This window comes from Plectropomus leopardus, chromosome 7, assembly GCF_008729295.1.
Source record: "Plectropomus leopardus isolate mb chromosome 7, YSFRI_Pleo_2.0, whole genome shotgun sequence".
Classification (NCBI taxonomy): domain Eukaryota; kingdom Metazoa; phylum Chordata; class Actinopteri; order Perciformes; family Serranidae; genus Plectropomus; species Plectropomus leopardus.
In genome coordinates, this window is record NC_056469.1 from 35734585 (window position 1) to 35762084 (window position 27500).

The 27500-nt window shown below is 38.3% G+C and overlaps 2 protein-coding genes, 1 long non-coding RNA gene and 1 other non-coding gene across 4 annotated transcripts in view; 2 read left to right on the plus strand and 2 right to left on the minus strand.

Annotated features, from left to right (window-relative positions):
• The first annotated feature begins 106 nt into the window (after positions 1-106).
• Positions 107-8303, plus strand: snrnp48 (small nuclear ribonucleoprotein 48 (U11/U12)). The gene is made up of 9 exons (XM_042490082.1): positions 107-335; positions 1056-1169; positions 1371-1431; positions 2322-2402; positions 5273-5455; positions 6458-6579; positions 6786-6886; positions 7766-7888; positions 8085-8303. The coding sequence occupies exons 1-9, from the start codon at positions 198-200 to the stop codon at positions 8155-8157; spliced, it is 996 nt and encodes a 331-aa protein (XP_042346016.1). The 5' UTR covers positions 107-197; the 3' UTR covers positions 8158-8303.
• Positions 8304-12083: 3780 nt separating this feature from the next.
• On the minus strand, positions 12084-12155 carry trnap-cgg. Its single transcript has one exon. It is a non-coding gene; the product is annotated as a tRNA-Pro (tRNA).
• A 10194-nt stretch (positions 12156-22349) lies between these two features.
• On the plus strand, positions 22350-25213 carry LOC121945489. Its single transcript, XR_006105962.1, has 4 exons — positions 22350-22402; positions 22975-23028; positions 23616-23669; positions 25159-25213. It is a non-coding gene; the product is annotated as an uncharacterized LOC121945489 (long non-coding RNA).
• Positions 25214-26858: 1645 nt separating this feature from the next.
• The window catches only part of LOC121945702 (collagen alpha-1(I) chain-like), a 23879-nt gene continuing 23237 nt past the window's right edge, over positions 26859-27500 (minus strand). Inside the window, exon 17 of the mRNA XM_042489998.1 lies at positions 26859-27014. Coding sequence (XP_042345932.1) covers positions 26859-27014 — 156 coding nt within the window. The remainder of the gene's footprint in view (positions 27015-27500) is intronic.

Here is a 27500-nt window from a genome sequence, read left to right on the forward strand (position 1 = left end):
TATAATATAATTTTCACAAGGGGGACTCGTGTATTATTATCGTACTTCAACTACCGGCATGCATCGCTTCTGTTCTTCCGCGAACGTCCTGTTTACGTGATGACGTACGCATAATATGGCGGCTTTAGATGCAGTGAAAAACAAACATCGATGATTTTTAGACGAATTTTCGTGTGTTTAGGATTCAAAACCTGAAAATGTCGGAGTTACCGCCAACACAAACTCCCCAGGATCGTCTGGACCGTCTGAGGGAGCTGACAGAGTTCACAGAAAACTGCAAAAAGCAGCTGGACGACATATTTGAGACGCTGGGATGGACGGTGGACTACAAACCGGTAACGTTAGCTTCAGCTAGCCGTTATTTTGGCTAACGTTAGCTTAGCCTGCGCGAGCGTTTAGCCCCCTTCAATTTATAAAAATCAGTCTTATAAAATATTTCGTGGTTTTATCGCAGCTAAACGACGTTATCGTGTAAACTTGGGCTCAACATTATTTTCACGTTCTTATGTTTAGCATTAACGGTGGACGGAAATCGATTAGCTCTCCTCATATAAGCTATAGACTGCATGTAAATCCTATCAGTAATCAATAATATATCTGTATTTACAGTCTGCGGTCTCAACCTGAATATCGGCTCCGATATATGCCTGCTAACTCTGCAGGCTTATATCGGTATATCGGAGACAGGCGTCTGTATGGGACAGTTTTTTAAATTTCGTTCACACAAAACTGCTGCCCAGCAAAGATAGAAATACTATACAATTATTTATTTAACCCTTTGAGACCTGGGAAATTTGGCTTTATTTTGATTAAGAAACGTGGGAAGAAGGGAATGAGCAACAAAAGAAGAAATGACCCAGGTACAAGGAAATTACATGAACCCCCCACCCTCACAAAAAAATTAAAACAAAAGAAAAACCTAAGAACGTTTTTAAAAAGCAAGAAGTAGAAGTAAATCTGGTGAAAGGAATAAAAGCACAGAAGTTGTTTGATCCTGTAAAACATTTTTCCTGTCCGTCACTGTGATGAATGTAAAGATGTTTGTGTTTTCTCAGGAAGCGATGGAGCAGTGTCCCTACGACCCCGACCACAGAGTCCCAGTCAGGAGCATGGAGAAACACAAAGCCTCCTGCAGCCTCCGAAAAATGGGCTACTCAGCTGAGGAGCAGGTAACGTTCACATGACCTCCTGTCAAATGGGCACTAATGCAGAAACATGTCGCGTGTTTACAGTGAAATTCACCGCCGGTACCATAAAATAACAAATAAACGGGCGACTGTAAACCTCGTGAACTCCAGTGTCCGTGTGCTGCCTCTGTGATGAAGCTAACCAACAAGAGAGCAGTAAAAAGTTGTGTCATTGCTCTGCAGGCGGAGATGTTCGACCCCTCGGTGTGTTATGAGAACAGCAGCGTCAGGAGCTTCATCATGGGTGAGTGTTTATTGATGACCGTACTGGGTTTTATAAAATATTCATTTAAAAAAAAAAAAAAAAGAATTAAACAAAATGAGACGATGAAAGTATCATGATGCTTTTGTTCTTAGAGATAACAATATAAACAAATGCAATCGTTGTTATGAAATGTTTCTTAATATAAAACTTTCAAAGCTCTGAAGAAGGTCATTTAATCAAAGTCAAGATGCTGGAGAAAATTATTAGCTTTCTTTGTAACTTTGTGTCCTGAAGTTCTCTTTGGTAAAATTTTCTTTACAACAGGTAAATATTCCTAAAAATGTATCTCCAAAAATGTTGTCTTTAAAAATCGCCCAAAAAACGGTAAGAAAAAAAACAACTTTTTAAAAGTTTTATGTATAAAAAAATTTGCCATTTTTTTTAAAAAAAAACTTTTTTTTTAAAATGCATTTTTAGATTTAGAAAAACATAAATTCCCTGTTACAATGCTTTGCTCTGAAAATGTTTCCTGCCTACATTGTATTTACTGTATGTCACATCTCTGAAAATAACAAAAACTATAAATCTCAAAATAAATTCACTGTTATGTTACATAAATGTAATTTAATTCATTAGACTAATCACATTTCCATGTTTTTTTCCAAAACTGTCAATGACTTTTACTAGTTACATGACTTTTCCAGGTTTTCCATGACCGTGGGAACCCTGTTTGTAGCTCCGGGGAGGGTCGAGAAAATATAAGACAAAAAGTCACAGCCCAGCCACCCCCCCTCCTCTGATAAATCAAGAACAGTCACTTAATTATTTCTTTACAGGATGAAACACCTCCAGATAAGAGGAAGGTGACATGATGTTATTTGTGTTGTTTTTATCTGCTTTGATTGATCCTAACGGTTTGATTCATGCAGACAGATCCACTCAGCACCAGGTGATCCTGCAGGCCAGATCTGCTGCACCACTCATGAGGATGGAAGGAGTCTTCTGGCAAGGTGTGACCCTAACCTCTAACATTTCACTGCAGCACCGTTTCCTCTAATTCATACCATCGTGGACCCCGTCCTGATCAGGGACGAGACAGCTTCACTGCGAGAGAACGTTAAAGGGCCGTCCACACCAAGAACAGTAACTATAACCATAAAAAGATAGTTTTAGGTCCCAAACTACATTTATAACAACAACAAAAGTGGCGAGTGATATTGTTTGGATCACTGCGGGAGCGCTTTCATGAAGAATACAAAATACTAATCAAAATCAGAATCTGTCTTATTTAGTTGTCACGTCCAACATGGATCCTGACATCTAATATGGACCACAAAATGCCTGTTTTTATGATGAAGCTGTGGATTATTTCACTGCTTCTTTTTGTTTTTATTCCTTTAAATTTTGTCATCAGTAACTGATCAGTGTCCCTGACTGTAGCAAATTCTGACCAGTAGATGGAGCCGCTGACTGAAAAAAAAAACATCACCTTAATCTGATGATTTACTAACCCTAACCCATTTAGAATTTAGATCCAAATCCCCTGAATTTAAAGTCTTCAGTTTTGGTGTCATCAGGACATTTCGGCAACATTTTTCTATAAATTTAAGTTTCAGGAGTGCTCACAATATCGGCTTCTTAATCCTTTGAAACCTGAAGCGACGTCACTTCACTTGTGCTGCATTTAGGCGCCTTTCACAAGTTTTTAAACCTTTTAAATTAAGCAAATTAGTGTGATTTCTTTAAAAACCATGGGAATAAAAAGGCAGTGAGTAACTTGGTGAGAAATGTTCTGCACATTGCGAGAAATTGTTAGATTTAGAAAATTATTTTTTAGAAGCTAGGGGAAAATGTTCAGATGAAAAAGAAAAAAAAAACTTAGGAAAATGATAATAGTTAAACAATTAAATTAACTAAACTTAAATTAATTTAAAATAAAGGTACGAATTTGAAGTAATTTTAAAGCACTTTTTCAAAGACATTTCTGTCTTTTTTAAATTTGTTTTGCTCTGTATGTAGATTTTTTATAAAAACTAATTTTCAGGTATTTTTTGGTACTTAGATGCAAAGCAAGCAGGACATAAATAACAGCATCAAAAAGAATTTATTGCAGACAAGTGTAAGTATTGATCATAGACTTTTTAGCAAACAGTTAAAAAATGTTATTGTTAAGCTCTCTGAGTATTGGAGTTACTCTTCATCAGACGGTTATGGTTATAATTATAGTTATAGTGCGCGGTGTGGACGGCCTTTAACACTCCAGATGTAATAACAAACCACTAGATGTCACTATAAGATCGTCACGTGTTCACCTCACCGACTCGATGCTCAGCTGCTCTGTCTCTGCCTCTACTTCCACAAATATTAGACCCATTCATTAAGAAGCTTTTTGGGACATGTTCTTAATTCAGGATTATCACGTTTAGTTAAATGTGATTTTTCTGCTGACGTGTTTAATCCGTGTGTTGTGTGTTCTGTTTGCAGCGACAGTGGTGAGTATTAGAGAGGTGCTGGACTCTAGAAAGTTCTGCTGCTCTGGTTCAGGCATGCCTGATTACGTGTAGTATCCTTTAACATCATATCCTTTCGAACCACAGGGCTGGGCTGGGACACACACACACACACACACACACACACACACACACACACACACACTCACAGTGCACATGCTTACACACACTCTTTTCCCTTTACGTGTTGGGAAAAGACTTCATACATTCAGACTTGTCAGATAACATTTTGAGGCCGGGTAAACTGGCTTGATTTCTTTCAAAAACATGGATGGGTGTTGAGCCACTGAAGAGGAAACGATCCAGAAATGAGCAAGATATTAGTAAAAAATAAAGTGCAAGAAAGTACCTGAATATTATCAAAAACAAACAAAGAAGCCAACAAAAATGTTTGTTTTTTTTTTAAAAAAGGAAATGACAAAAAAATGTGATTGTTTAAAGTTGCAGTTCTCTAAAAATAACTGCACATTTTTTGCAGTCGGCAGGACATTTCTCTCTAAGTTGCTCATTGCCTTTTTTTCTCCATGTTTTTGAAAAAAATCAAACCAGTTTTCTCAGTTGGTTCAAAGGTTTAAATACATGTGAAAAGCATCTGAATCCAGCACAAGAAAAGTGATACTGATTCAGGTTTTAAAGGGTTAAACAGCAGGGGTCGACTTATATTGTTTTTTGTTATTAGTAGTTAATGAGACCGATAACCGAACTGATCTGCATTTACAATAAAAAGAAAATGTTTCTGTCAGTATTTAGAAGTTTTAATATAACAAACATCAACCCAAAACTTTGTTTAAATGCTTTCAGCAAATGTTTGATCAAAACGGAAACATTCAGCATCATATACAACAAGTTCCCTGCCAAAATATCGGCCCCAATAATAGTCCAGGTCAATAATCTGTCTACCCTAGTTAACCGGCAGTCGGTGAAATCACTCGGATTAGCCGCTCGCTACACGAGGAGAGAAACAGAAGTGATTTTGATGATGATTACAGAATCGTTGCCGGCTGTTACGGAGTTTTTCCTCTCACGCAGAGAAAGACGATGTGAGGCGACGCGGCTCTCGGGCTTCATCGCTGTTAGTTAGCATGATGTTGGTTTGGTGTTTCTGGGCCTTAAAGAAGGCTGTATGAGATACTTATGCATAGTCAGTAACGATACATCCGCTGTATCGATGCACTGGTTTATATTCCTCGATCAAACTACATCGAAAGTTAAACTGCAAGTCATCCTACTAATGTGATTTCTGTCAATCTAAACTCATTTTCCAAGTCTTAAATCGATATACTAAAATGTGTCTATAGCATGTCAAATTTTGTTACGTGAATGCATTTTTGGCGTATTTTTCGTGTAAAGCCTCTCTGCTCCTCCATCAGGTCAGTACTCCGGTCAGCCCGTCGACGTGCCTCAGAACCACAAGCGCACACTCTGTGACCTCACTGTGGCCGACCGATTGGCTCTGTACGATCACGTGGTCGGCGTCTTCAGCCAGCAGAAGGAAGCTGCTTCCTCCGGCAACGAGGATCTCTACGTAGACTTGGTGTCCAAACTCCAGAAGGGTAAGACTGACCTGACATGGTGAAGACCTCCCGGAGACAACCACACATCAGGATGTTAAAACATTTCATCTGATATTTGGAAAACAGTTTTTTTTAAAAAACCCTTTAGTGACTGTTTGTCTCATTTTAGTCTCTTTCCTTCTTCCTGTTGTGATAACTGTGTGTGTGTTGATGCATGTGTCCTAAATGTAGTCCAGATTGTGTATTTGAGTGTAATCAGTGAATTTGCAGCTCAGCTCCTACAATAAGTCTAAAATACACTGTGGAAACTAAATAGTTACATTCAGACTGTTCAGGTCCAAAAATGCTCCATTGAAACCCATTCAAACTGACATTTTTGATCCCACAGCCATCAGAGCAGAAAAACAGGACTTGTATTATTTCTGGGTGTCATTCTGGGCTTTTGACTCTGAATTTGTCATTTTGACTATTTTCCACCTGATGAGGTCATTTTGACCATATTTGGCATATGGAGGAAATACATGCTATTTCCACTAGGTGACCTGTCACAGTCAATGTAGCTGCTGATCACTGACATATCCCAGACTGTCAGCAGCTACACTCACACACTGACATATCCCAGACTGTCAGCAGCTACACTCACACACTGAGGAGGAGGAGACTGGAAATTATTCTCTTTTTTCCATCTAAAAACATAGTGGCATCATGACAAAAACCTGGCATCTAAAGGGTTCAAATTCTGAAAAAAACACATATTTGATATTAATGATTTGGAGTGATGTTGGTTAAACAAATAACTCAATGAACGCTGAAAATCATAATAATGTATAATATTTTTTAAAGCTTGGCTTTGAAAAGTGCACTTTGTGTGCAGAGCCTAAAGGGTTAAAAAAAAACAGTTTTGCTGATAAAATCTTCTCATGAGCTGCTGGTAAACCAACTTTGCTGTTGAACAGTAGTTTCTGTTAGTGAATAAAGACAGAGGAGTTTGTTTGGTCCCTCAGCGCGGCGCTCATGTGAAACGTATGCGTTTGTGTGCAGATGAACAACAGAACGAACCCAAGACTCACCTGGAGCTGATGGCGGAGATGAGAGACTACAAGAGACGGCGACAATCGTACCGAGCCAAGAACGTCCACATCACCAAGAAGTCCTACACTGAGGTACGAGCGGGAAACGGGGTCGTGCCACACAAGTTTAGTTAGGACGGCGTTTCGATCCCGCTTCGTCAGGTCAGAAGGTCATTTTGGTGAAACGTCCTTACTGAACTCGTGTGGCCTGTAATAAGCTTTTTTTCTTCAGTATATGCTGTTTTATGAGATCGTAAAGACTAGAAAAACTATTGATCATCTCTGTGATCACCCCGCAGGTGATCAGAGAAGTGATCAGCGTTCACTCAGAGGAGCTCGCCAGGCAGTGGAGAGAGGAGGAAGGCGAGGAGGAGGAGCCGAGACCCGAGTCCTCCCTCAGGTACGACAGACACCGTGACCTCCTGACCAGCTGCTTCCTGTAAAGTTGTTTGTTAAGTGAAATGTGTTTTCAGCTGATCCAAAACTCTGCAGCTCAGCTGTTAACCAGAACCAAGAGGAGAGAAACATCAGTTTCAGCTTCCTGTAACATTTAGGACTGATTTAAGGTCCTCCTCCTCACATACAAAGCTCTTGATGGACCTAGTTACATCGTCAACTCTCTCGTTTCTTACTTACCTTCACGAACGCTGAGATCATCTGCAAATGCTTTATTGGAGGTTCCCAAAAACAGCCAAGGAAGCTGTTGATGCAGCGTTTGTGAGTTACGCCCCAACGCTGTGGAACAAACCGCCTGCAGATATCAGACTTCAGACTTCACCTCGCTCCGACTTAACTGCTTTGCATTTTGTTTTGCACTCACTGCTGCACATCTTGAAGATGTTGCATTTTCCTTCATTTTTATGCATTTTATACACTCTATTTTTAGCCTTAATTTTATTAATAATGTCAGTGGGTTTTACTTTATTTTGTTTTCCATCCTACGATATGCATTCTGTACATTCAGTTTTTATCCCATTTTATCTTTTACTCGTATTTTCAAGTGGATTTTATCCAAGTGAAGATGCTTCTATATATTCTGTTTGATTTTATCTTCTGATTTTTACATGCGGGTTTTATCACGTCTTTTTGTCTTCTATGTCATCTGTTGTGAAGCTCTTGTTGCATGTAATTTTTTTCGTGTAAAGCAGGTTGGGCTGCATTTCTTGTGTGAAAGGTGCTACACAAAGATTTTATTATTATTAAGTGAAATGTATTTTAACTAGAGATCAGCGAGTCAGAGCAGGGGAAGGTTGAACGACTGTTACTGTTTGTCCGTCAGGCGTCAGCAGGGTGAAAGGCGGTCAGCGTCGTCTGAGTCTCGTCACTCCCACAGCAGACGCCATCACAGCCGCGAGCGAAGCCAAGACAGAGAGAGCAAGAGGAAGAAGAAAAAGAGGGAGAGGTGAGAACGCTCTTTTTGCTTCGTTACTGGGAGCTTGATGGAAGTGATGCAGATTTTGTTTTGTAAGTTTTGCGGTCAGATGTCTTTGAAATGCGTTTGTGTTCTTACAAAGCAGAAAGTCGTGTGTTTGTTGGTAAAACTGGCTTTTGTTTCTGAAAGTGCCAAAATTTACTGTTTCCTTTATGGATCTTTGCAGGGATTCCCGCTCTCCTGACGAGCACCACCACGACCGAAAAAAGAAGAAAAAGAAGAAGAAAGAGGACAAGTGAGATGCTGGATCAGCAAGTCACTTAGGTTGGGGTCAAAGGTCACTGTGGCCCCTGCAGGTCAAAAGATTTCAGACATCATAACAATTTAAGCTCATAATGGAGAGGATTTTACAAAGAAATTAACGGGAATAAAGTTTGGGAACCAACATTTTGAGCTTTTTATTGCCTCACAAAGATCATTTTAAAATATGAAATATTTCTTTTATATTGTGGCTTTGGCCCGCTGCTCTTCAGTGTCGGTAGGCAGCTTTCCATTAACCGCCAAACTGCGCAAGTCGAAACTGCGAATATAAAAATGGGAGGCTGTGTAAAATGTAAATGAAAACAGAAAGTAATGATTTTCTCTTTTTGGCCTATATTCTGTTGAATACTGCTGTTAGATTTTTGGTAGATAGTTAATGTTAAAACAAGTAACTTTTATATATATTTTTTTTATAAATTAACATTTTTTGTGAGACTGACAGAAGGCGGGTTCCATTAAACCTCAGATCCTCTGAGGTCACATGACGCTCTGAGGTCACATGATGCTATGGTCATGCGCGTGAGTTGTTATTGCATCACATTGCGTTTTATCCACATTTATTCCAAAATATCGATGAAGTTTTGCACAGATCCGTAATGGAAACCTGCCTCGTGTGATCACGCGTCTGCTGATCTTAAACAGGCTCGGCGGCCTCTTTCTGATTGGCTGTGAGCGGTTTTCTGCTGCAGACCAAGAGGAATGTCGGGCAGGAGTGTCACAGCTGGCATGCTGTTATCACGGGGTCAAAGGTCATGCTCAGATTTAACTGTGTCTTCAAGTGTTTACACAAAGTTTCTGCAGTTTTTGAGAAATCCTGGAAAGTCTTTGGAAATGTGGGTTTTTACATTTTCTTTTTTTTCAATGACAAAATGTTTGATTCTAAACTCATTCAAACGGCACATGATCACAATAGACTTAAACATTCCTGATTCTATGGTGGAGTTTTAAACTATTTTAGATACTGTGTCAGTATTTATGTTTAAATTCACTGCATCGCCGTACGTTCAGGTTAGCAGCTTTGGGTTCGGGTTCCAAAGGGTTAAGGGAAGACTTTGCTTGCATGAAATTTCTGCACAAATCCATCTCTCGTCTCCGTCTGTGTCTTCTCTGCTGTCTCTGGATTCTGGCTCAGGTATTTCTCACCTTGCTGAGACGCAGAGATAGAGGACGAGAGGAAGAAAAAACAGACGGAGAGGATCCCGTTACTGCCTGGGAACCTGCGGGATCCTGCAGAGACAGACAGGAGACAGACAGGAGACAGACAGGAGACAGAGAAGACAGGGGGACCATCGGGGTGATAATGCTGTGAGCTGAGCTGCTGAGGGAAAGCTAAATCAGGTCGTTTTTGTCGTCTGTGTCCTGAAAGCGTCCCGTGCAGCGTGCGGTCTGGTTTGAGGGACTCTGCAGCACTATGGGGACCTCCAGGGACAAGGTAAGAGCCTGATGGTCTGCAGGTTCGTGGACTGGGGTCAGTTAAATTATTTAATGTGTCCTTGTGGAGAGACAGTTGTGTAAAGACATGGGTTTGCTTCTGAAGGAACTGGACGGAGCTGTTGCAGTTTGGGTTTGTCACATTAACATCAGCATGGGTCAAAGAAACCGTCCAGGTTCAGCTCTTAATAAAACTGGACCAACATCAGTTCTCTTGTGCTGCGTTTAAGCGGCTTTTACAAACATTAAAACCTCTGAAACCTGGAAAAAAAAAAGAAAAAAAACTTGGGAAAACTGGTAACGAGCAAATTGGCACGAGGCGCCCCTGCAAACTGCAAGAAATTAGGAAAAGATGACAAGAAAATGACCTCAAAAGCTGTTTGTTTTCTAAAAGGAGAGATAAAATTATTAGAAGTGTTTTAAATAATTGGGGACATTTTCAGAAAATATAATAACGTTGGCATGTTTAAAATCACGTCACAGAAATGTGTACTCTTTGTTTTTGTTATTTTTAAACTTTTTTTTTTTTTTTTTTTACAAATTTCATGCTAATTTTGAGTAACTTCTTGTCAAGTTGCTCATTGCCTTCTACAAGTGTTTTTCAGTAGAAAAAAATTACTGAGGTTTTAAAGGGTTAAATGGATCCAACAGTAGATGCAGTTTTGAGGGTAAAAGTGATGCAGCATGGTTTTTTTTTTTTTGTTAATCCTTTTATGTTGCAGGTCAAACTGACCCATTTCAAAGTTTAAAAATACAGGAAAAATATTTCTAATAATCTTTGGAGCTTGAAACCACACACACAGATGATGAAGATAATGAGTAAAGTCTCATCAGTAAATTCTGATCTGCAAGAGGTGAAAATCTTGATTACATTAATTATTAATAAAACTGACATTTAATGAGCTAAAGACAACATTTATGGAGACAATCTAAACTTCTGTCAGGCGGTTAAAGATGCACAGTCAGTTTGATCCAGGAGCATTATTGCTGTTTGTGAAAGTTGAACATAATAGTTCTTAAGATTTAGTTTTTAACTCTCTGCTAACTTTAACTCTTTTCTTTGATACAGCAGAGGAAATTCAAACTTAACTCGGCTTCATTCTGCACATTCAGTGCTGAGAAATATCAGACAGTTTGTGAGAAACGTTTGTGAGAGTCGTTTTTCATCGTGGGTGATGATGACAGATTTTATTTCATCACTCGGCTGCCTCGAACATTTTCTCTTGAAAGTTGCATCATGACAGCGGTTGATCTATTTCCCTGAAATGCACAAACCACAACCAGACCATGTGGACCTGACTGAGGTTAATTTAGTTATTTAGTTAGAAGAATTATCATCTAATGACAAAATGCTGCGTGATACAAATGTTATTTTCTGTGTAACAGACTGCAAAGATTTCTGAGAAGATGTAAAATATGAAAGAGCGAGGCGTGTTTCACCCCGGTGCCCCAGAGGTCCTGCAGGTTTACTGCGCTCGCTTTTGTTTACATGCTTGTTTACATGCTTGGCCTCCTCTTCCTGTTACACTGAATTCACACCTGCACACTAACCTGAGGTTAGTGGGGAGTGTTGAGAAACAACAGGGAACAAAATACTCACTTTCTCTTTGTTTGTGAGTCACTTTGCTGAGGGGGGGCTTTTTTTTTTTCCACTGTAACTGTGATTTTATTTCATCACTCGGGTGCCTGAGCCATTTTCTGTTGAAAGAGGCATCATACCGAAAGAATCTTTTACAGCAAATTTGGAGTTATTTTACGGGAAAAAGGAGATTTTATTTTCTTTGGATTGTGCAAAGCACGGCCGGGTCACGAGGACTCGACTGAGGCCTTTTTATTCAAATAGGTCAAATGCAAACATGATGAAAGAGCTCAATTTTAGGCCATCAAATCCATCAAATTATTTCCATTTATATCCATCCATTATTTAACTCAGTGTTTTTTTCCCTAGTTTTCCATTTATATTTGATTTTGGGGTTGTGGGTGTATGCATATATGTTTAATTATATATTGTATATGTTTTATATGAATAAGGAAGCTGGTGAATTAAGATTCAGTGGTTTATGGAGAAGGGCTGTGATTAAATAAGTTTTATTCTCACTCCTTTTTTAATATGTAAGTCATCGTGTGTTTGAGCAGTTCTGCTTTATGCTTTTCATCGTCTGTAAAGTTTACTTTTTTGTCCGTCTGCTTGTTAGTAAGATAATTTCTCTATTTTCTTTTTCACGTTTGAAATAAATTCAATCAAAATTTAAATACAGACACTTATGACTTCCAAATTTCAAGATGGCTGGGCTGAAATGCCAAACCGGAGGCTCAGAAACAGCCGTCCACAGAGTTGTTCCGTTAATCACGATAACAAGGTGTCTGTGTCGAGTATGAATGATTCACTGCAGATATCCTCAGTTTCTGTGCAAACTCACAGATTATTGTGAATCCACAGGTTGTTTTTGAGATGTTTTTTGTCTCAAATTAAGGGCTCGTCCGGGATTTGAACCCGGGACCTCTCACACCCGAAGCGAGAATCATACCTCTAGACCAACGAGCCACTTACTTTGTTTTGTTCCAAACAGCAGAATGAGGTGTGACATGCTGCAGGTAACAGGGTGTGTGCAGGTGAGGAGCACACCTGTTGGTGGTTTTCACACCTGTCGATAAGTCTGAGCAGGTAAACTCTGTTCCAAAAATCACCACATGGAGCAGCCAGAGCAGCTGTGCCTCCTGCTGTGAGCTGCTCTGTTCTGCTCTTTGTGCAGATATTTTACTTACTATTAAACATGATGTTTTTGACGTTTTATTTCCCCGCAGGCGTCTGTCCTCTCCGGGCTGCTGGTGTTTGCGCTCTGTGTCGTCTCCTCTCTCTGCCAGGACGAATATTCTGGATATCACTCAGGTCAGAGCCGCCTCAAGTTTAGAAATCTCACTTTTATTCATCAAAGACAGTTTATAAAGTGACCATATATTCCCACTTCACAGATCAACAAAGGAAAACTAGAAACAAGCAGAACTAGATTTCCATAAAACTGACGAATAACTGCAGCTGTTATTTGCTCAAATCATTGAACTCTTGAGGCTTATTTTTGGGACAGGTGTCCATATGTGACGGACTTTTAATTCTTCTCATGCAAAACTGCTGCACAGCAAAGACGGAAAATACAATCAAATTATTTTTTTAACCCTTTTGGGGGAATTAGCCTTTTTTTTCAAAAACATGGGAAAAAGGTAATGAGCAGCAAAAGAAGAAATGACCCAGAAGTCAGCAAGAAATCTGTGAAAAGTAGAAAAAAAATTACCCGAAAATTTGCCAGGAAAAAAAACAAACAAACAAGCAAACAAAAAAACAACAACACAGAGGTAAAACAAACAACAACAAAACAAAGTGACAAATGGCCTGGAAAGTACTTTCATTTGAAATAAATAATATGATAATTAGTTCATTGGAAATTGTTCTTGGCTTTTTAAAAAAATTGTACATCTACTAATCTCTACTGTTTTTTTGGATCTCGTTCATTCTGCCGATAAAATCGACTTCTTTGGTGCTCACGGTTTCAGTAAAACGAAGAGAAAGATTGAGTTGTGAGAATCGCATTCAGCTAACATCGTGAGTCCATACTGACAAAAGTTTAAACGTTATAAACATATCTGTCTGTGTGATCTGAGCAGCTGACTAACGTTTTCTCCGTTTTAAACATCCAAAGAACAAAGAACAAGAACAAAAAAAATGAGCTGCATGGTAACCATGGCAACCAGCGCGAGCCTCTAATAGAGACTGGATGTTTATTTGGGATTTTATTATAAGTTTTATATACGGTAGTTTGTTTATTGTGAAATATATATATATATATATATATATATATATATATATATATATATGTATATATATGTACAATTTTTTTAATGAACGGTTGTCTAGAGAACATCAAAAAGCAGCGACAAACAGGATTTACTAAAATGTTTTAATTTATTTGTTTGATTTGCAGCCAAAAGAAAACCAAAAGTTTTAATTTTGGAATAATCTGAAGGTATTTTTGCTGCTGTAACCTGGAAATATTTTGTATTTTAACTTTCTAAGCATCAAAAACATCACTATATTGACTGTAATATATGATGTGGTTTTTTTTTTCTGTAAATTCTGTGTGAATAGTGTGAGCTTATTATCTTCAGTGCGATTTGGGCATCTATGAAGATTAAAACCTGCAGAGCTGTCTGTGGATCGACTCTGTGGCTTTTCTCATGCACATTTTCTTCTTCCGGGTTTTGAACCCAGAACTTAAACTACAGTGATAGCTGTAGACCGGCCAGCCGCACACAACGAGATTAATCACGTGTGTCACGCGTGTGTTTGTACAGGTGAGGAGCACACCTTTGAAGGCTCCGTGGTCGACAGCTTTGCCTCACCTCAGCCAGGTGAGCACAGTGACCCCGACTGTTCACTCTTAACTGATTATTATGGAAGACCAAAAACTGACATAAGTGCCATCAATAAATGTCTAAGTAAATACATAAATAAATAAAAATAGAGATGATCTTACCTCATTAACATGCAGACACAGAAATCAATAAATATAAGTGTTCAAAAAAAGAAGGAATACATTTAATAATCAACTTTTATTTATTTATGTCTTTATGCATTTAATTAATGTAATTATTTATGTATATTCATGTATTTATTTATTCTTTCCACATTAATTTATTAATCTATTTAATTTATTTACTTATTGTATTTATTTATTTCCATATTTATTCAGTTATTTATTACTTAGTTTATTTATCCATATTGTTTTATTGCTGTATCTATTTATCATTTCTGCTCTCATGATTATTATTATTATTTTTTTATTATTATTGTCATCATTATCATTAATTTGTTTATTGGTACTTCTGTAATTTTTTTTCTTTAAAACATTTGACCCTCAGCTTGTGTTTTTGTCCAAACACAATGTCCACATGACTGTTGTTTGACGTCCAAACTGTAAAAAAGGACCTCTGACTGTAAAAATGCACCACTGAGTCTGAGGACTAAAAGTCTGACTGTCCCGTCGTCTCACGGCGTCAGAGTATCCTCCTGAGCCCACTCACAGCTACGACGAGGACCAGAGGCCCGAGGAGGACTACGACCCCTACGGCCCCGAACCCACCGAGGTCACCATGATCACGAGGACGCCTTCCCCTACGCCACCACCGCCGAGTCCCACTACGCCAAGGAGGACACGGAGACCATGCAGGTACGCCCGCCGAGGGCTGCAGGTCTGTTCAGAGTCAGAGCAGCTGCTCGTTCACCTCACGCTCCATTTCACAGATCCTCTGGAGCTTTCTGTCACATCACATGACCTTCGTCTGTCACATTTTGGGGAATGTTTAATGAGCTCGAACCGTGTTGGATTTCTCTCATTGTTTAATCTCACGAACAGCAGTGTGAGAAGTCCTTTTATATATGAAAGTATTTTACACTGACACACCAAATCACCAGCAAATACCTTAAAAACAGCACAATGTAAAATCAATGTAAAAAATAATCTTAACATCCTTTTATATATGTGACCTGAGACTCTCCTGTTTATTTAGATTTCCCTTGAATGGATAATAAACCGAAGAGCAGAAAAAAGAGGCTGAGCAACTTTTAGGGCTTCACTTTGTTTGGAAAAGTTTCATTTTAGGTTCATTTCTTTGACTCTTTAAATGTTTCTTATCCTACCTGTTCACATTAATATCAACATGAAACGATGAAGAAACATTTAAGCTGCTGAGTGAATTTAAAGACTGAAAAAGAGATTTTTAAAGTAAAGGAACAAAACAATTAAGTTTAACCCTTTGAAACCTGAGCAAACTGGCTGGATTTCTTCTCCAACTTCAAAAGAAATAACCCCAAATTAGCACAAAGTTACAAGAAAATATCCTGAAAATTGGAATTTAAAAAAACAAACAAAAACAAAACAGAGAAATTACTGAAAAAATGCTACAAATTAAATATAAAATTATAATGCTTATAAGTTAAAAATGATAGTTTTTTGCTGATTTTATCATTAAAAATAAATGTTGTTATCCTTTTCCCTCTCCTTGAAATACAAATAAATTAACACATTTTTGAACTAATTTTCAGGGCCTTTATTTTGACACCTTTTCTCAATTTCTTGCAATTTGCAGGTATTTTATGCCAAGCTGCTAATCGCCTGTTTCCCAAATATTAAGGAGAAATCAAGCCGGTTTGCTCCAGTTTCGAAGGTTTACATGCTTGTGAAACACACCTGATCGCTGCTGTCGATCCAGGTTTCAAAGGGTTAACAAGTTCTACCCAAGTTAAAGAGTCAGTAAAAAAAGCCCACGAGCGTCTCAACATTACTCCCTTTTTTTAACTTCAGAAAGGACTGATATTTGAACGTGTCCCTCGGTCTTTCTGCAGACAGGCCTCGGTGTGGATTTTCACATCAGACTGATGATGTTGTGTTTCAGGTCCCCGTACGAGTTTCCTCCGGAGGGACCGGACACCGAGTCCTCGGAGGAGGAGTCAGGGGGCGAGGTCGCGCGCTCGGGGAGGAGGGGCCGACAGAGTGCGACTGCGAACCCGGAGAGCCCGGATTCGCCGGCTTCGCAGGACCAAAGGTGCCGGCTCAGTTCATCACATCACGGCCTTTTTATTCTCAGAAAACACTGTTTGTCGTCTCGTCACGAACATTTTTTTAACCCCTCAGCCTCCGCATTCAGTCAGCTCTTCTTACGGTGATTTTAACAGGCCTCCTTCAGATTCAGGCAGATTAGAGTCAGGACTTTTTAAGACTTGTTTTAATGCCGCTCAGAATGAAATCTGAAAAAAATATCGAAAAAAAAAACTAAAGCTGAAAAAAGAAAGAAAATTTACACCATTTATTTTAATATTTCCCCAAATATTTCTTGTAAGAACAACGTGACTTTTTTGTCTTGTGGAGACGAAAGTCGAACATTCAGAAATAGTTCATCTGCATGTTCACAGAGATAATTGATGAGTAAATGCATATGTTTGTGTCTGTTATCGATCCATTTTCTGTTTCCTGTCAGGGGTCCAGAGGTCCGCAGGGTAAAGATGGTGAGCCAGGAACTCAGGGCAGAGAGGTGAGACGCTAAAACGCTCTTAATACATTTTTAGATTATAATCAATCAGATCAAAGCTGATTCTGCTGCTGCTGCAGAGATCTCTGGGAGTTTAATATGTGAATATTGTTTGATTTTTAGGGTTATAAAGGAACCAAAGGTGTTCGGGGAAGAGGAGGAGACACACCGGACCAGTGGTCAGTAAATCATGTTACAGAAACACTGATTTACACACTGATGTACACACTGACATTCACACTGACACACTGACAGACACACTGATATACACACTGACATTCACACTGATATACACACTGACAGACACACTGATATACACACTGACAGACACACTGACAGACACACTGATATACACTCTGATGTACACACTGACATTCACACTGATATACACACTTACATTCACACTGATATACACACTGACAGACACACTGACATTCACACTGACATACACACTGATATACACACTGACAGACACACTGACATTCACACTGACATACACACTGATATACACACTGACAGACACACTGACATTCACACTGACATTCACACACTGACATACACACTGATATACATTCACACTGACATACACACTGATATTCACACTGACAGACACACTGATATACACACAGATATACACACACAGACATTCACACTGATACACACACTTACAGACACTCTGATATACACACTGACATTCACACTGACAGACACACTGATATACACACTGATACACACTGATATAAACACTGATACACACTGATATAAACACTGATACACACTGATATACACACTTACATTCACACTGACAGACACACTGATATACACACTGACAGACACACTGATATACACACTGACAGACATACTTACATTCACACTGATATACACACTGACAGACACACAGATATACACACAGATATACACACTGATATACACACTGACATTCACACTGATACACACACTTACAGACACTCTGATATACACACTGACATTCACACTGACATTCACACTGATATACACACTGACAGACACAATGATATACACACTGAAAGACACACTGATGATACACACTGACAGACACACTGATATACACACTGACAGACACACTGACAGACACACTGACAGACACACTGACAGACACACTGATATACACACCGACATACACACTGATATACACACCGACAGACACACTGATATACACACTGACAGACACACTGATATACACACTGACATTCACACTGATACACACACTTACAGACACTCTGATATACACAGACATTCACACTGACAGACACACTGATATACACACTGATGTACACACTGACATTCACACTGATATACACACTGACAGACACACTGATACACTGACATACACACTGATATACACACTGACATTCACACTGACAGACACACTGACAGACACACTGACAGACACACTGACAGACACACTGATATACACACTGACACACACACTGACATACACACTGATATACACACTGACATTCACACTGAACACACTGACACACTGATATACACACTGACAGACACACTGATATACACACTGATACACACTGATATAAACACTGATACACACACTTACAGACACTCTGATATACACACTGACATTCACACTGATATACACACTGACAGACACACTGATATACACACTGACATTCACACTGACAGACACACTGATGCACACTGACAGACACACTGATATACACACTGACAGACACACTGATATACACACTAACAGACACACTGATATACACACTGACAGACACACTGATATACACACTGATACACTGATATAAACACTGATACACACTGATATACACACTGACAGACACACTGATATACACACTGATACACACTGATATAACACTGATACACACTGATATACACACCGACAGACACACTGACATTCACACTGATATACACACAGATATACACACACTTACATTCACACTGACAGACACACTGATATACACACACTTACAGACACACTGATATACACACTGACATTCACACTGACATTCACACTGACTATACACACTGACAGACACACTGATATACACACTGACAGACACACTGATATACACACTGACAGACACTCTGATATACACACTGACAGACACACTTACATTCACACTGATATACACACTGACAGACACACTGACATACACACTGACAGACACACTGATATACACACTTACATTCACACTGACAGACACACTTACATTCACACTGATATACACACTGACAGACACACTGATATACACACTGACATTCACACTGATATACACACTGACATACACACTGATATACACACTGACAGACACACTGATATACACACTGACAGACACACTGATATACACACTGACATACACACTGATATACACACTGACACACTGATATACACACTGACAGACACTGATATACACACTGACAGACACACTTACATTCACACTGATATACACACTGATATACACACTGACAGACACACTGATATACACACTGATACACTGATATAAACACTGATACACACTGATATACACACTGACAGACACACTGATATACACACTGATACACACTGATAAACACTGATACACACTGATATACACACTGACAGACACACTTACATTCACACTGATATACACACAGATATACACACTTACATTCACACTGATACACACACTTACAGACACTCTGATATACACACTGACATTCACACTGACATTCACACTGATATACACACTGACAGACACACTGATATACACACTGACAGACACACTGATATACACACTGACAGACACACTGATATACACACTGACATACACACTTACATTCACACTGATATACACACTGACAGAGACAGACACACTGACATACACACTGACAGACACACTGATATACACACTTACATTCACACTGACAGACACACTGACAGACACACTTACATTCACACTGATATACACACTGACAGACACACTGATATACACACACTGACATTCACACTGATACACACACTTACAGACACTCTGATATACACACTGACATTCACACTGACAGACACTGATCACACTGACAGACACACTGATATACACACTGACAGACACACTGATATACACACTGACAGACACACTGATATACACACTGACAGACACACTGATATACACACTGACACTGATACAGACACACTGATATACACACTGACAGACACACTGATATACACACTGACAGACACACTGATATACACACTGACATACACACTGATATACACACTGACAGACACACTGACATACACACTGACAGACACACTTACATTCACACTGATATACACACTGACAGACACACTGATATACACACTGATATACACACTGACAGACACTGATACACACTGACATTCACACTGATACACACACATACAGACACTCTGATATACACACTGACAGACACACTTCACACTGACAGACACTGATACACACTGACAGACACACTGATATACACACTGATACACACTGATATACACACTGACAGACACACTGATATACACACTGACAGACACTCTGATATACACACTGACAGACACACTTACATTCACACTGATATACACACTGACAGACACACTGACATACACACTGACACACTGACATACACACTGATATACACACTGACATTCACACTGACAGACACACTGACAGACACACTTACATACACACTGATATACACACTGACAGACACACTGATATACACACTGACATTCACACTGATATACACACTGACATACACACTGATATACACACTGACAGACACACTGATATACACACTGACAGACACACTGATATACACACTGACATACACACTGATATACACACTGACAGACACACTGATATACACACTGACAGACACACACTGATTCACACTGATATACACACTGATATACACACTGACAGACACACTGATATACACACTGGATACACTGATATAAACACTGATACACACTGATATACACACTGACAGACACACTGATATACACACACTGATACACACTGATAAACACTGATACACACTGATATACACACTGACAGACACACTTACATTCACACTGATATACACACAGATATACACACTTACATTCACACTGATACACACACTTACAGACACTCTGATATACACACTGACATTCACACTGACATTCACACTGATATACACACTGACAGACACACTGATATACACACTGACAGACACACTGATATACACACTGACAGACACACTTACATTCACACTGATATACACACTGACAGACACACTGACATACACACTGACAGACACACTGATATACACACTTACATTCACACTGACAGACACACTGACAGACACACTTACATTCACACTGATATACACACTGACAGACACACTGATATACACACTGACATTCACACTGATACACACACTTACAGACACTCTGATATACACACTGACATTCACACTGGACAGACACTGATACACACTGACAGACACACTGATATACACACTGACAGACACACTGATATACACACTGACAGACACACTGATATACACACTGACAGACACACTGATATACTGACTGACATACACACTGATATACACACTGACAGACACACTGATATACACACTGACAGACACACTGATATACACACTGACAGACACACTGATATACACACTGATATACACACACTGACATGATACACACACTGATATACACACTGACATTCACACTGACAGACACTGATATACACACTGACAGACACACTGATATACACACTGATACACACTGATATACACACTGACAGACACACTGATATACACACTGACAGACACACTTACATTCACACTGATATACACACTGACAGACACACTGATATACACACTGACAGACATTCACACTGATACACACACTTACAGACACTCTGATATACACACTGACATTCACACTGACAGACACTGATACACACACACTGATATAACACTGATACACACTGACAGACACACTGATATACACACTGATACACACTGATATACACACTGATACACACTGACAGACACACTGATATACACACTGACAGAGTGAAAGTAGAAGTGAAAATGGACTGAAGACAGGAGGCGAGTGAAAGTGAAACTAAAACAAAAGACAAAGTGAAAGGAGCAGAAAAAACATCCTGTTTTTGTACTGTGTAGGAGGCTGAGACACTCTGAGGTTAGGACAACGAAATATACCACAGATAAAAGCTTTATTTAAATTTTAAATCATCATCTAACAACACAGAAATGTGAAACCACAACATGAAAAAAACGTCTGAAAATGTTTCAGTTGTCATGAATTTTCTGCAGATACGTGTAGTCTTTGTTTATACAGACATTTCCCAAATATTTGGAACAATTTAAAGTGTTTCAGACTCTAAATGAGTATATATATTTTTATATTTTGATTTTTTTTACATATTTTATTTTACTTTTTTATTTTTATTTTGACATATTCACAAAAAATTAAACATATTTGACCTAAAAAGTCGGCATGACCTTGTGAGTGTTTCTTGCTGTGTCTCTGAGTGAAAAAAAGAATATTTATTTATATTCCTGTTTGTTTGTTCAGTTTTGACCTTTGACGTCTCGTTGTAGGGCGACCCCGGATCCGAAGGAGATGACGGAGCTTCTGGTTTCTCTGGAGCGATGGTGAGTTTAACCCCGGGGAGCCCAGTTGAACCACAGCGACGGTCGCTCGGACGCTCAGAAACAGAACGTGAATGAAAACATCATTAAAACATGATCTCAGTGTAACGCTGAGCTTCAGAAATGATGAATTCATCCTCCACTTTTCAGGAACATTTTCTCAGTGCACCACATGAATATTCATTAGATATGTGTGTTTATATATAAATACATGTACCAACATCCTTTAGGCATTTCTTGAAGTTTCATCCACAGATTAATTCATATAATGACAGATGGCTCCATCGGCTTCATATCGCGGTGTGCAGATATGGAACGATAACGTGCACGTTATTAAGAGCTCATCATCTTCAAAAAAATTTAAAAAGGAAATTATCATTACATTTAATTCAGTTTATTTCATTATTTCTGTATGTATATTTCTGGCTTCTGACACATTTTTTTGTTTTAATTCATCTAGATTTTAAGCAGTTTTTTGCAAACAAACTAAAAACTCAGTTTTATGATAATAAATAAACATGTTTGAAGATGATGATTTTCACTATATAAGTGACTAAATCTTTTGTCCTCAAAAGGGAGAACCTGGACTTATTGGAGACCTGGGAGATCCAGGAGAGCTAGGTCTGAAGGTAACACACACACACTCACACACACACACACACACACACACACACACTGTAGACTGATGCACTGACCTTTAATATGAGAGATTTTCGAAACACGTTAAACTGTCCTATAAACTTTAAAGCGATTACCGGAACGCGTCCTTTAAGTCCACGGTTGTCCTTTAATGTCTTACAAGGTCCTTAAAATCCTTGACCCTGACTCATGAAGAGCCAGAATTTGCTTTTTCTTTTTTATGGTGAGGTGCAGATTTCATAATGTTATTGATATTTTCCCTTATAACATTTAAGCCATAAGCAATTCAATTCTTGGTAAAAGAATTAATCAGCGAAATTTTCACAAACCAACAACAACATTTTTTTCTAAACTTTATTTTTTATTTTTCAGTATTATTGTTTTTATTATTATTGAATATTTCACAAATTATTTTTGTTTGATTTGATAAAAAATAACGAGCAGTAAAAATGACTTTTCCTTTGGTCGTCATCTGTATTATCATAAATATTAGATTACATGTTACCAGTTTGCCGGCGTCACGAGCAGCTGCAGCCGTTTAATGTTTTATTAAAATGTGACCTCTCTCTGTGGACAGGGGGACGTCGGTATGGAGGGACCGCGCGGAGGAGTCGGGGGTCCTGGTGAGACTGTAAGGAAACAAACAGCTTCTCTGTGGGAGAAATGTTTACTGCTGAACTTCACTCTTTTATACACAGCACAGAAAAAAACAGATATCTGAGTCATTTCCTCTTAATCCCTAGATCTGTTATCTCTTATTGATTTCCACGACTGACTCCTCCCACGACTCACTTTGCTTTTCAAGCTTTTAAACACAATAATCTACGTTCATATTGATGCTGCAGAGCTCACATTATTTAAAGTACACAAAAGAAGGTGAGAGAGTTTGAGAATTTGAGAATGTATTTATCCTTTTAAAACAGGAAAAAAAGATTTGGCAAAAATTAAATGAATCACTTTGTTGTAAAACACCTAAATATCAGATGTGACCCAGAAATGAAAACATAGGGACTGCGTTGAGTTTTGAGTGTTAGTATTTATTAACTCAATATTTTGAAGAACTCATTAATATTTTGTAAATACAGTGTTTGAAGTTGCTACTTCCTCTCAATCAGAACCAGCTCTTTGAAACCACATTTTAATACCTAAAGAATGAAATTTAAAAAAGCAGAGAACAGCTGTGTAATACTTTAATAATTATATTTTTACCATTATCTCAAGAAAAGTTATTTTCACATGATACCATAATAAACATCTTTTGAAAAGAAAGGAGAGTGCCTCAAGAAAATGTGATAAAATGAAATTATAAAACGGTGCCGGGGACATAAGAATGAACTTTTTCTTTATTTCTGATGAGAAATTTAAGTGCACATGTGGAGGCAGGAGCTGAAACTGCCAGTGAACCCAGAAGCCGCCTGCTGAGAAGATCCAGCCGAACTTCAGCTGCTGGTCCTTCAAATGGCGGGAAATCACCCAAAGTTTGGCTCCTCCATCTGGAGCCACAGCCGTCCGTCACGGTGGCGACTTCACCGCGTCAGCCGCGGCGGTGATGCAGTTAAAGAGGCTGCTGGTGAATTTAGGGGTTTACCAGCTGTTGGTGTTACCAGCTGATGTTTTAATAATAATATTACTAACTTTAATTATATAGCAGAGTTTACAAAGTGTTTTGACAACTAGACAGCGACACAACAGCGGAAAGCCGAAGAGTCCCACTGAACATAAGCAGGAGGAAGCTCAAATTAACGTTAAAGCCAGAGGACAAATAATACAAGATGCACGATGTCGGTATAAAATAATACAAAGAAAAAGACCCAAAACAACACAAGCAATAAGAGCAATAAAATCACAAATAAAACAAAATAAAATATAAAAAACAGAAATAAAAAAAGGAGATATAAATAAAAAGACGACGTTACAACATGATTCATTAACTGCTTTATTTCTGTTCCTTTTTTTCCCCAAACCTTTCAAACTAACTTCACAAAATTATGTGAATTTATTTCTAACATAAATATCGAGCACCGACAAACTGTCCAGTTTGTGAATGTTTGCAAATGAAATGAACTCTTTGACGGATGACAAGAAACAGAGTTTGTTATTTTGTGTTTGTTTTATTTCAGGGCCCTCGTGGTGACGCCGGGCCTCCAGGACCAAAGGGAGGTAACGGTATCAAGGTAAAGAAACACGTATTTACACGTAATAATAAAATCTGTATAAAATCTAATAAATCTGTATAAAAGTAAATAACACGTGTGATCAGTCAGAATTTTACAGTGTGAAAGATATTTTCTTGTGTTTTCGGTTCCGTCTCGACATTTGAAAGTTGAGAGTGAAAAATATTTAATAATATTTAAAGTTTAAAGAATTCTTAGGTCTGAAAACTGAAGACTAAATGCATTTTTGACATTTTTTATAAACTGTCTATCACACTTTTCTTACTTGTCAGTGAAAAACTTTTATTATAGTTTGACATTTTTTAGGAAATTTGTGTGACAATTTTTAAGGCATACAAAACAATGATATTTTTTTAAAAATTTAAATACACCCGAATGCAGTCAATTTTTTTTGCTGATTTGTGCTGTATGTCGGGTGCAAATGTTCACACATTCAACATTTCAACATTTGCAGACTTACAGATTTTATAAAAAGCACATATATGAAATGTTGCACATGCTTTGAATCATCATCATCATCATCATCATCATCATGTTGCTGATGTTTTCAATTCAGGTTTAAGATTACATTTTGTTTTTCTCATTTCTTTTAAATATTTTCCTCGTCTGTTTTCTGTTCAGGGGTCTCGTGGTGACGAAGGCAACCAGGGTCCTCAAGGACGAGACGGTCTGAAGGTACGGAAATTAAGCATAATGAGAGGTTTTGACACCAAGAAAACTGGCTCCATCTCATTCAAAACCAAATGGGAAAAGAAGAAATGGCCAAAAAAGAAGTCAATAGTACAAAACATTTCTAAACAATTAGAAGAAAAAAAGGAAATGACAGGAACAGAGCTTAAATATACTAAAAATTATCTAAATTAATTTTAAATATATAATGATGATCATTTTAAATATAGTCTGTGGACTTTTTTTCTACATTTTTGAAAAAAAAATCCAAAGCTACTAATTTCTTGCAAGTTTAAGTTGCTCTTTTTTTCCGAAGTTTTTTTTTTTTTTTTAAAAAAAAAAAAGGAATTTGCTCAGATTTCTAAAGTTTAAATGATTGGGAAGCACAAAGCTGATGTTGAACCAGTCAAAGTGTTAAAAAGAGGTCCTGAACCATATACATACATAGAGCATATCTGCAGGAGGTTAATGACCAGAAAAATGTATTTATGTTGAAATTATTTTGAAACAAAAGAAAATGAAAGAAATGTCCAGCAGCTTGTAAAAAATGGTAAAAGGTGATCAGAAAATCATCTGAAAATTAGCTGGGGGCAAAAATATGATTTGATCAAAAAACTGAGAAAACATTTCTAGAAATTTTCATTTAATAAATCTATTCATCATATTTTTAGAGTTATTCTATGAAATACAATTTAAAAAAAAAAAAAAAAAAAAAAAAATTCTGTTTTTCCAGCACTTTTTTTGGTCATTTTTGTGTCTGTTTTTGTTTTTTAGCCTTATTTTGTTGCTTATTTTCAGGTAAATTTCTTGTAACGTTTTGTAAATTTCTTGCTAATTTTGGGGCTTTTTTGTTGCTGAGTTGCTCATTGCCTTCCTCCTCTCATGATTGATCCATGAAAGGGTTAATGGATCTTCCTGTTTCAAATCGAGTCTGTACTCGTCAGTATTTTGTTAAAATGTGTCCTTAGAGGTCACGGCTAACGTCGACCTGCCGTTGTGTCCTGCAGGGTCAGACCGGAGCGCCCGGGTTTCCAGGTGACGCCGGCGACAGAGGATCCACGGTAAGAAACGTCCTCATCATCATCCGTGCTCACTGACGTCATCTTTGATGTCCACACGTTTAGTTTGAATTTCTGCTCCAAACGGGATTACAAACATTCAGCCTGAAAGTCTTTCTCACGTTTACTCAAGGACTTCACTGTCGTTACAACAAAACTGAAAATGTGTCATAAAAAACATAAAATAGAGAAAGGCACCAAAGTAAGTGATATTATTATTATATTTCACATATTATGTTAAATTCAACGATGAAACCTAGACAGTGTCAGAGTCATTGATTTCTTCCTCAGAGTGAGCTGAAAACGTTGTTTTTAATGAGCTGCTTTCTCTGCTCCGACACGTTAGAGTGTTTCCGTCACTCCTGATTAAATTTAGGTCAATAACTCACTCGTCATCGAGCAGAGACGAGTTTGGGATCTGAAGTCTGCTGTTTGTGTCCTCAGGGTTATCCCGGACAGCCCGGATCCATCGGACCGAGCGGACCGAAGGTACAAAAACACACTCTTTTACTCTTTTACTCCACTGTTACACAGAGTTATCAGATATCACCCAACGGTCCT

Bases quoted from the DNA above. Each gene is read 5' to 3' on its own strand.
- snrnp48 (XM_042490082.1), top strand. From the start codon at position 198: ATGTCGGAGTTACCGCCAACACAAACTCCCCAGGATCGTCTGGACCGT. The intron at 6,580-6,785 runs GTACGAGCGGGA...ATCACCCCGCAG, and splicing joins CCAAGAAGTCCTACACTGAG to GTGATCAGAGAAGTGATCAG. The intron at 6,887-7,765 runs GTACGACAGACA...TTTGTCCGTCAG, and splicing joins AGACCCGAGTCCTCCCTCAG to GCGTCAGCAGGGTGAAAGGC.